Source organism: Daldinia childiae (genome assembly GCF_008694065.1).
Source record: "Daldinia childiae strain JS-1345 chromosome Unknown Scaffold14, whole genome shotgun sequence".
In the NCBI taxonomy this organism is placed as follows: domain Eukaryota; kingdom Fungi; phylum Ascomycota; class Sordariomycetes; order Xylariales; family Hypoxylaceae; genus Daldinia; species Daldinia childiae.
In genome coordinates this window covers 293,017-304,507 of record NW_022984655.1, presented here as the reverse complement: position 1 = coordinate 304,507, position 11,491 = coordinate 293,017, and the positions used below count along the sequence as shown (strand labels likewise).

The 11,491-nt window shown below is 45.0% G+C and overlaps 1 protein-coding gene across 1 annotated transcript; it reads left to right on the top strand.

The window, feature by feature from the left end:
* Positions 1–1,819, top strand: GL218_08823 (uncharacterized protein; the record flags this gene model as incomplete). Its single annotated transcript, XM_033585633.1, has 7 exons — positions 1–144; positions 278–423; positions 489–519; positions 569–624; positions 675–749; positions 805–1,001; positions 1,113–1,819. 7 exons carry the CDS (start codon positions 1–3, stop codon positions 1,817–1,819), a joined length of 1,356 nt encoding a protein of 451 aa, XP_033440154.1.
* Positions 1,820–11,491: the final 9,672 nt, after the last annotated feature.

Below are 11,491 nucleotides of genomic sequence, written 5' to 3'. Positions count from 1 at the left end.
ATGGACCGGCAAGTCTTCTTGTCCGAAGTCTTACCGGCTATGGCGAGCCACGGCTTCGACGAGAGTAGCTCTTCGACGTTAACATGTCTGGTATTCGCGCTTGGTGAAGTAGCCATCAGCGCCGTGCAGGGCGCTCCGCTTGGGGTAAGTTCAGCTTTGGGAGTTTTATCACTTCTACGTTTATTTACCTCCAGTACACGGGGGTGCTGTGCAATTTCTGATACACCTGAGAATGAAACGCTTTCTCTATACGATAAGATGCTAATTTAATTACCAGAGATATAAAGGCCGCCCCAGTGGTATTAGGGGAGGAACAATAGAAAGGCCGCCAGGACTAGTGTTTTTCAACGAGGCTAGAAAGAGAATGGGTTTCAATCTGACCGAATGCAGTCTACAAAACGTGCAGATCTTTGCATTAGCAGCGTAAGTATATCTCTGGCTAGCATCTATACGACTGGGGGCACCTACTTACGATTTTCAATGTCTAGCATATATTATGGGACATGTTGTCATCATCTGGTAACTAGGACCGTACTAAGTGAATTCTTGTTCCCGCTAATTAGCTTAGGAGTTTTGGCGTATGACGACCTCGGCATCGCTGGCGTGCCAGGCATTGTTGACGAGGTATGCATCGGAAAACAAGCACATTAGAGCCGTATTAACGTGGCCCTTAGTAACCCGGATGTCCTAACAACTCACCGAGGGGATTTGGTCCGGAGAACGTTTTGGCATTGCTCCATAATGGAGACGTATGTTGTTGACTTACCTTGACTTATGTTGATGTTTTAGACTGAATGAGTACAGATGTCTGAATATGGAGCTAAATATTCCTCGGACTGGATTGGATAAGCTAGAATCACTAGTAGGACTACCTGACTTCAGCGGCTCATTCTCCGAAGAAGATTATATCGGAAACCAAGCCTCCCACTTTCAGGAACATTTCGCTTCGCAAATAGTGCTTCGGCGGTTATCCGTGGAGTTTCATACTACGCTAAGTAATGGTGAGTGTATTATTGAACCCCAAGTCTTATTGTTAGGGGATATACGATAGATATCAAGACCTGTCGATGTTCGCTTCACCCGTTTTAGAGATAGGGGCTAACTTAGTAAAGCTTTCGGTCCTACGAATCTTCCTCCTGAAGCGCCAATATCCCCAGCAGCCGTGATGATGAAGCAAATGGCTGAACAGTTGGATCAATGGAGAGGCCTACTGCCAGTATATCTGCGCTGGGAGGAAGAGAATCCAGGGGCATTCTCGAATCCAACCGAAGAAATGTATGGTGATCAATCAATGTACCCGCCCCCCGTGCCCGACCTTCATACGAATTTCATGTTTTCGGCGGACCTAGATAACCCTCCTGTGGCCTATCCTTATGCGGTGGATATACAAACTGCCAGCCTTAGGACACGATATTACTACGTTAAGTATCTCATCCACAGGCCATTCATCTTCAAAGCCCTACATCATCCTGAGCAGATGACACGGGACGACGCAGAGGGTGTCGTGGAATGTCTCAAGGCGATGTTAAAATGGCCTATTGCAATGTCACCAACTTGTTTCCACAAGAGACTGATCCCATGTCTCTTCTTCTGGTCACAGAATCTCCTCGGTATCCTCCTGATCCTACACCTAACACAACAGGTACCCATCTTAATGCGAATCCGGGGGTCGCTGATGGGGACTAAATTCGACCAAGATGCTAACGAGACGGCCGTATTGTGCATCGATTGGATACGGGACCTCAAAGATACGGACGCGACCGCTCTATGGTGCTGGGAGATACTGAAAGGAATCTACTCTCTAGGGGACGAGACGTGATGATGCTATTTCTTTCCCGCCCCCGATACCCCTTCACCGTTCTTTCATTTCATCATAAGGCCTGGGTTATATGGCGAAGCGCGCGGTAGCAATTTGGAACGAAACAAGAGAACTGAGCCTATCGTTTGTTATCTTGGGAGGTATTATTTTATGGTCATATATCATCGAGGGATTATCGGCGCTAGGAGCTTGCGGGATTCGTGAGAAGTTTCTAAGAGAACATTGTGCGGGGTGGTTGTGATATCTCAGATGCATTGCCGGGCGAGGGATTTAAAGGATATCTGTTTTTTTATTTATTGTCTAGGTACTTTTCGAAGCATTTACAATAGTAGACTTGACATCCTTAGCACGCTTAACTTCGTCAATTGGTTTTATCGATGCTGGGAATCTTTTTTATTTCCTACTCTTCTGTGGTGGGAATGGACTTTTGCTTTGATCTGGTGCAAATATAAACGGCCATAACCGGTGTCCATAATAGTAACTATTATACTAATATACCTACGTAGTACACACTCAGCTTCTCTTGATCTATGTTTGGCTTAACGAAACATCATACTATGTTGTGGCTAAGCAGGCAGGCCCCTTTTAAGCACTTCTACGAGACTAGCGAAAATAGGGGCAATATAGTGCATAGGGACAGAGTATACAGAGACCATAAGGAGACGATGGGGCAGGCATGAATACTCCTGAAGTTACTCATCCCTTAGGTGGGGATATGGGGTTCGTTTTGCAGGGCCAGGACTCGATGCTAAAAAGTGTAACATGTGTTGGGGCATGATACGGCGCATCGGGGCTGTCATTCAGAGCTCCACCTCTTACTTGCCGTAGGGCCTCCGGGTTCTACCTCTAGTGTATACTCACGTATCAGTAATCAAAATTCCGTAAAGGCGTTAGTAGATACCCTGAATCTAGTACCCGGTTGGTGGTAAAGTGGGTAATGGTCTACGCCCTAGAGCTGCTTGCTACATAGCGAATAGGTGGTTCGGTCGGTTGCGAAGCCGCAGCGTCTGAAACAGCTTTGACGAGCAACATCCAACAGCAGTACCGTAAGGTTGATGTCAAGGGCGATCTTAACGTTGATGCACAACTCCTTGGTGATATCGGGGGTGGTTTAGCTCCATCGTGGGGAAGAGGTGGAGATATAAGTTGCGGTGAGCTGAAATTCATAACGGTTCGGCCCTGCCCTGCCAGACTAATGTACGCGCATGAATGAGCTCAGGTATCGTCCCTAGGTCTTGTGTGGCGTAGATGGCGGTCTACTGGCAGTCCGCCGCTATGTAAAAGTAGTCCCTTCTACATATGGGTCGGTAAGAGCCGAGCATCTTCCAAGGATCGTAAGTACACTTAGCCCCATAGGAAGCAATTGTCACGGACATGGTCGTGCTTCCATTGCTGCGTACTAATAAGGATTAGCCGTTGACATGGTTCGATAAAGTGATCTGAGAGTGCTTGTTAGATCTCTAATGTTGCGCACATATGACAGCCAAGCCTTATAGCTCCCTAGGCTCACTCGGACTTTTCTTTATTTGGGTATATAGTATACAGATATTCAAAATTGTGGATTAGTTAACTGATAGTATTAGGTCTCCGAACTCCGAACTTGCTGCGAACTTATTCGAATCTGCTCAAGTCGTTGCTAGAAGCATATATGCAGGTTACCTGAGTACTAAATGCCGCGGAGAAGCTCAAGCATAAATACCTATTTACTGATCAGGAAGTGATGATATAAGTGATGATATGACGCTCATCGGAATAGGTCTCGAGGAACGGGTCTCGAAGAACTGCTGGCTTGGCTGTGCGACCTGTCAGAATTGCGTACCTAAAAACTAGGGGAATCGGAGCCAGGCCGCGAAGCGTTGCACTGCATTGAAGCGTCTGTCGGACTTTTATTAGGCTCTTTTATTGAAGGGCATCGCACACACCCTCTTGTGTGCCCTGCGGAGCTAGTTGTGGATGCTATATCATAAGCCTAATAAAGCTGACGTCGGGCATCGAGCAAAAAAGAAAAGAAAAAAAATACATATACGGAATAGAGAGACTGAGAGATAGAACGGCATCGCCGCTTTCTTGATAGTATGTAACGATTTGCTCTGGGGGTGGATAATAATAAGGACACTGATAGAATATAATAGTTAATAATAATAATAATAATATGAAGAGAGAGATCAGACGAGCGCTTTGACTTTGGTCGAAACTTCAAATTTACGCTTTGACGCCTTGCCCTCGGTCTTTTTTAGCGGGTTCCACTTTTGAGATCGATAAAATGTCTAAGCGCGCGTCGGAATATTGAATCCAACAAGATAGTAGATGTACCTACGGACTTGAGATCTCGGTTGGTGCATATTGCGCAGTATGTTTATGTAACAGAAGTACCTAATACAAGAACTTTTATAACGGATATAGGTACATGTACCTACCTTAATACCCTCCCTTCCATGTGCTTTCCCCGTGTATTCCGGAACCACCTAAAGTACCTATAACATTAAGGTAGTAATCCACTATTAGTTTCTCTCTTGCCCCGCATAGTCGTTTCAAACTTTATGGAGCTACACTAGCAGAGCAGCTAGTACAACAAGGTTTTCAACGGCGCCCATCTGTCAAAAAGGAAGAAACGTACGTTCGTATCATGGTACGATTCCAAAGAGAAGCCTGCTTTATACCTTGGCGAAGTGCTTCGAGAAGAGTTCCTCCCCACATAGTTCATCGTCGCAAGAATAGTTTTTGTCGTCAATTCCTCATATCTTACTAGGGACGATAGTTCCGATCGTGAGTCGGGAGATACCTTGGTACATTGGAAGTAAAACGGGAAACTTTCCGACACCGACTGGGCGGGCACATATCCACAATGTTGCAGTAGTTCGCCCGTCGACAAGCCCACTTCAACGGCGGCTTATGCACGCTAACTCGGTAATATGCGAACTTTTGACTTCTATATTCTTAGCCGAGTATACATTATCATAAGCATAAGGCCCCATACAACTTAGGAACTTAGGAACTTCATCTATATGTGTGCTAGCTCCTTAGCCGAGCAGTCAAATCTACTTAGCATTGATATTATTACAACTTTTTTTTTATCGAACCGATTTTGAGGAACTCTAGACTCTAGATTAGAGTTTTGCAAAACGGGAAATCTTCAAGGACTACTTCGGAATCGCTCATCACTTACCATTTTACTAGGTTCCTTTGACATCTCAATGCTACCTTTCGTCAGTGTCCTTGCAGTCGTATCCGCCTTGCCCTTACCCGGCCAATTTCCCAGATAAAATGGTTTTTAATGCGAGTCAAACGTGCACGCGTTACATCTTGAACGTATTCGAGCCGACAGGGCTCCTTGGCGTTTCCAAAGGTCCGGTATGCGAGACTTGGATATGTTCCCGCTAGTCTTCAGCTCATAGATTTCCGGAGATCTCGCAGGTACCGAGAAAACGACGCTGGTAACAAGAGCTCCCGGGTCGTTTCGAGCGCTTTGTTACAAAGGAGCCAGACTCTTGGGTGTCAACTTTGACCCCTAGCGAGAGATCGGCGGCCGCAAATGCAGCCCCGACCCTGTTCGGTAGATCAGTTCGGATGCCGGGCGAAAGAAGTGTGAAGCTAAGTAAAACTTTGGCGCCTCGCTGTTTTAAGCCAGGAGGCTATATTCGCAGCCTTGTAATCACAATCGGTTTCGGCCAATCGCGGTTATAAGGACTTGAAGCCTATAATGTTATGCTTTGTTATTCCCATCAGCCTCAATGTAGTTTCACAAGGATCTATATGTGTAAAGAGACTAGCTCGTGGGGGTCGCTACCTATCACACGAGTTGAGCCACATGAGATAGGTAGGTAAGTATTGAATGTGTATGATACCATATCAAATGATGCCGCAAATCCCATTGTATGCCTTTGAGCCTACTAGGTTAACGTTGAGGCATTTTGGGTCATCACATTTTGTGCTTTGAGGGTCTAAGGGATAAAAGTAGCCCTTGATAAACGGACCAATCATAAGAATCTAATACGAGCGATTCGGCAATGTCACACACATACATATACAATGGCCTATCGACTATACGTTACTATTGTTACACTATTCCAACTGATTTATCCGTTACTGTCAAAGCGACTTAATGAGTACAGGAGACTAAGGCTTAGTGTTCAAATTGGCATCACACATTAGCTTCCTTGTAAAAAGGTCCTAGCTCGATCTAATGTTTCGTTAGAATATTATTTTTATTATTTCATAAATATGAATCAGCCACAGATTACGTTTGCAGAACTTCAGCAAAGTCAAATAACAGGAGCAAAGACTGCCCCTCTACAATACAGATAATTTCCGCCGTTGATGCGGGCTCACGAACCCGCCGGACCGCGGCTTACGTTCTGGAACACCCCGGTAGCACTAAACTAATGTACTTAGCCTCAGCTAGCTTTAACCTTGAAATACCTATTCCCCAGTTCTCGGCCAAAACCCGCCAAAAGCCAGGGGCCCCGCCTGCCCGCCTTAGCTGCCACATGGACTTAGGTAGAATAGATGAAAGTTTGCTTTTTTTTCCCATTCCTTTTATTAACTAGGTCATCATGATTCAAGCTCTTACGATGCTGTGTTCACCTTAGTCCTGATCTAGCAGGTACTATAAACCTACCTAGGTATGATTAGGATATTCTTAGATGACTAATTGCATAAAGCCAAACGATGAATTCATGTCGCTATTTTTTATACGATGTATCGGAGATACAAATATGATAAAAACTAATGAAACGGACTTGAAAGTTACCAGCCAATCTCCAGATTTATTTCATACATACATGTACCTAACCTAGCCTTGTGGTACAGCTGCTAGCTGCTGCACGTGCAATCTAGATCGGCTCTTTAAATTGGTTTGTTTATTGAAGTGCCGGGGCTTTAAGACATGCAGCTAGCCTAGTGTTTTCTAAATTTTAATCATTTCTATCGATATACGTGTACTTTATTTTTATAATTGTTCCTTATTAGCAAACGCTGAGATGACTTTCACTAATTATGACATAATAGTATATATATAAGATCATTAAGTATTATTATCGATACGATCTTATAATATATGTATAATTAATTCGAGTTGACTAAGCACATGTAAGTAATGGACGGGATGTATGCATCCACTCTAGCGTATGCCATCTATTTAGAGACGTACCGGACCACGCGTAACTTTAACTAGCTCGACCTAAAAGACAGCCGAAACATGCTTATGTACCACATACATGCGCAACGTTTTTTGAATCGGTTATCAAGTATGTACACTATGTACAAGTATCTTATCTTTCCCCATAATCCTTTTTTTCGTTTATTTAATCAACAGATTAGTGAACAACCCACTTCATCATTATAGCTCTCTCTAACTTCGCCGTCTCACCACTCCATCATGAAGTGGAACCTTGCTAGGCTAGCCTTTCGAACGAACGCCATCTTTCTCGCAGGGCTGCATCATTAAGCAAAAAACATAATCAAGGGTAGCGTACCATTGTAGCTACCTACGGTATGTACACTAGTACGAGCCCCTTGCTCATCTTCTTGATCGGAGAACCTTGAGGATTTTCTTTCCCTTTTCCTTGTAACCTTCTTCTGTATTCGTCTTCACCTTTTTCCTATCCTGTCACAACCAGGCCTATACAAAAAAAGTAATATGTGCCACGGTCAACCTTCTTATGATTAATGATTAACCGACCTGCCCATTATGTACTTACAGTACATATGTATTCCTGAAGCTCCCCCCGCTCTGCCGCTCTACTCTCTCCCTGCCCCTCCTGAGTCCTGGACCACTATTTTTTCCCTCGGTTCAGGGATGATATCTCTCTCCAAGCTTTTTCTCCTTAGCCCTAGTCGAAGTCCGACCATGCTTCATCGATCGTCTGATGGAGCTAGATTTGCTTAGGCCCCGTTCGTCGTCACACATATTTTACTCTACTCGTCGTGACTGTCGATAATCATCCTGGGTTTTGAGACGTATTGTGCAAGTGCCTTCTTTCTGTCAGTGCTCTCAGACATGGAGACATGGATAATCTCTTTTTCTTTCATGACCCATGTCATCTTCTCTCTCATGGGGTCTCTCTCCCATGCTCCAGATTTTATATTCCTCTCTCTGGTATTGCTGGTACCGTGTTGATTATTATCATGTCCCACTGAGAGCGGTGTTGAGCCCGCCTCGAGTTATGCCTAATTTGCATACGGACTTACACTCACACCCTCTCATACTCTCTCTCTTACACTCGTCGTACATATAATATCACTCACGCACGTGTGTACTACGCATACACAGGGACCAGGCTGACCACACTTTAATAATAATAATAACTGTCATTTATTAATGTCTTAACATATCTTACAAGGTAGCTTGTACGACTTGTTGCTTCTGGAAAGCAATTCGGCCTGGCACATCTCCACCCTCCATATATAGAAATATATAAGCTTGACATGCTGTCACGATCTCTTTCCGGGGCTTCCCTAGAACTTTACTATTACGATTTCTACTCACAGAGCTTAAACCACGTTATAATCAGAGCCTATTCCCACATCTGAAAACCTTCCTTGCCCACCATTCTATTCATAAGAGATAGGCAACGGTGAAAAGGTATGTACAATTCATCAACTCTCACTATGAGATAACCCTCTTACTGATGATGGATACTTATTTAGGTGACATTACAGAGATATACATATTCACAAAACACACCATATCACCTCTAACCGTCATCATGTGTGATTTCACAAAGAACTATTACATCTACACATCGTGTCTTGACCCAGGCGCACACTTTTTCCGCACGACCATAGATGGTAGCCGGAAGCACGCCTGCCCGAAAGGCCCACATGAACGCTACATTGTCCAACCTGGTCAATGTCCATTATGCGGATGAGGACTCGAACGCCATATTCATTCATCAATTGGACGGACGCGATGTTAGGATCTTACTGAGCTGTCTCCAATAACCGTATTTAGATCAGGCACATATTCTATCAGCAATCTCGGGCACCATAATGTATAAATTTCTCTCTTGTCACACTTCGATACCTAGGATTTGCTCCCTCGGCCCTTTCGGCCTGATAGAGTTGTGGAAAAGGATCAACAAGCCGGATGGCCACCCCGGATTTTAACCATTTATGGGATTAAGTGGGCGGTTTTTCAGTTACTGTCACAAGAGGACACATACTCCCTGCACGACGTTGAGGTCTACCACCGCATTATGGTATTAGTAAATGGGGCCAACTTGGAAGAGGGGGCGGGACCGGACCGTAGAGAACGACAAGGTCTACAGGCGTTCCCGGACGAAAGAGCCCCACGAGCCACTCTACAGATGAGAGATAAAGAAGTTCATTGGATGGACTCACATCATTGTCTTGGCCGGGGTTGCTGTGCGGCGCAAGGGTTATTAAGAGATTCTAATATAGTTGGGTGATACTTTGAGATGTATGTGATGGCCTTTGGAGCATCACAGGCAGTGGCATACAGACTTCTGCGGGACCGCATCCATCCCATGGATATATGATCCACACCCGTACCAAGGGTACCTGGAAGGGATTCTCTTCGGTCACAACTTCATAAAACTCTTCAGTAGTGGAGGGCTCGATATCATAGGTATCGTATCAATGCTAATATATGTATAATATACACCTCCTTTAAGACACTATTCATAGCATCAAAAACTGTTGGAAGGACATTACGCCAACAGTAGAGGAATTTTCAAACCGTGCATGTTAGCGTGAATATCAATATTCGTAACTCACTAATCGAGCCCATCATGAAAACTTTTAAATAGGTTGTATTATTCGAGATGTACACACACTATATTCGACACTAGGTCCATGAGAGTATAAACCCGCAACTAGTGCCCTCTCAATATCAAAGCGAGGGTGGAGTGAAGTTATCGGAGTTGGCTCACATGATTTAAAAGATTATCCAGATATGGTACAGTGGACGAATACGGTGTGTGACTGCGGTATAGTAGATCGCAAATATACCCCCTGGTTGCGCTTTCGCTAGGGAAATAAGCCCGCCACTACCCAATCGCCGCTATCGAGACATGGGAATGATAGATCTGGTCGATACCTATATGGGTCCTTTATATAGAAATCCTCCGTAGCTGTGACTAGATATAGCACTAGCATATAAGCCATCATCTTCGCCAATCTTACTCCGCGACGACCGTCGATATACAAGCCGAATCGTCACAATCTCATCCCTTTAAAACCCCAAGTCGTAGTTCTGACGTAATTAAGCCCCATACGTTGGCGGTTACTTTCGGAGAAGAAAGTAAGGGATAGTGAGATAAAACGATCTCCGTATAGCTATCAGGCTCACAATAATGCTCTGGGCATGACTAATATAAGGGCTTACGAAGGAAGCACAACTACGTAATACGATTAGATATAAAAAGGTGAGGTACTTATTCGTAAGCTGCACGTCCATAGTCCCTTCGATAACTCCCCACCTTTTCCGTTAGAAGGTAAACGTGGTACAGATGCCCGTGTGGTAAGCAAGCTCCATCTGTTGATGGTAGGCCACGGACTGACTGACCTTGCGCTGCTACACCGACTTACCAAGATTGTACAGGGCTACCTTAACACTAGGTCCCACATCTCCGGCTAGACTACGAAGCTACGCTCCGCTTCCGTAGCAACAGCTCGGACGGGAGGTGGAGCTAATTGCGTGCTTAATCGCCAGGGACATAATAGGAGATATACGCTTAGATCTAGAGGCTCTCTGGGACCGAAACCGAAACCCCCAAGACCGCTAGGGTAATAAGGAGATAGCCTTAGTGACGGGGCTAGAAATACACTACCCCTATGTATGACGAATAGAAGATCATGGATAAGACATCTCGATAGGAGACTACCTAGTAACATCATACACGACATATCAAGATATGAAGGAGCCTGCGGGTGTGACCTATTACTTGCATTACATCTCGTTGATCATCATCGGCAGCCCATCCCTACTAGGCGTAAGATAAGCAGCCACAGTAGGCTTCTCCAGGTTTTCAAGTTATGCAACATGAATATCACAAACAACGGCTGTAGATCCCGAAATACCGTATAGCCGTGCTGCCTTCATCGAACTCACCGTCAGCTTAACAACATCGTAAGCGGAAGGAAATATCAGCAATACCTTCATCAAGGTTGTGAGCCGGAGTCTCTAGAAACAGCCGTAACTAGACGGCGCGCACACACCTCTGATGTGCTAGACTATGCACAAATGCAGGCCAATGCATCCACGGAAGGCTGTCAACCATACCTGGTAAGATATCGGGAACCGATAGGCACGATTCCGTACGCAGCAAGGTGGACGGCCAAGGCTGTAACTGACACCCCAACCTGCCTTTACATCCCGTCCCGTCCCAAACCGAAGCAGCGCGGTCCTGTTTTGGTAGCGAGCCGCTGCGGACGGACCTCGTTACTACATAGCACGCACGTAAACGTCGCACCCCGAAATCGTGCAGTGTTGACTAGAGAGAGCCGAGAAAGATCTCGAAGGCTAGGCATAAGAGCTACTGCAATATATCTGTTTTATCATGCAAGTAGCAGGCAGAAAACAGGATGTCATAATTGCCATAATAATACCATAATAGTAGAACGGCAAAGACGAAGCCGCATATTCTTCTTCTTCTCCATTCATAGACCAGTCTAGAAGATCAAAGCTGGCCGTCACACGGGACACGGGCG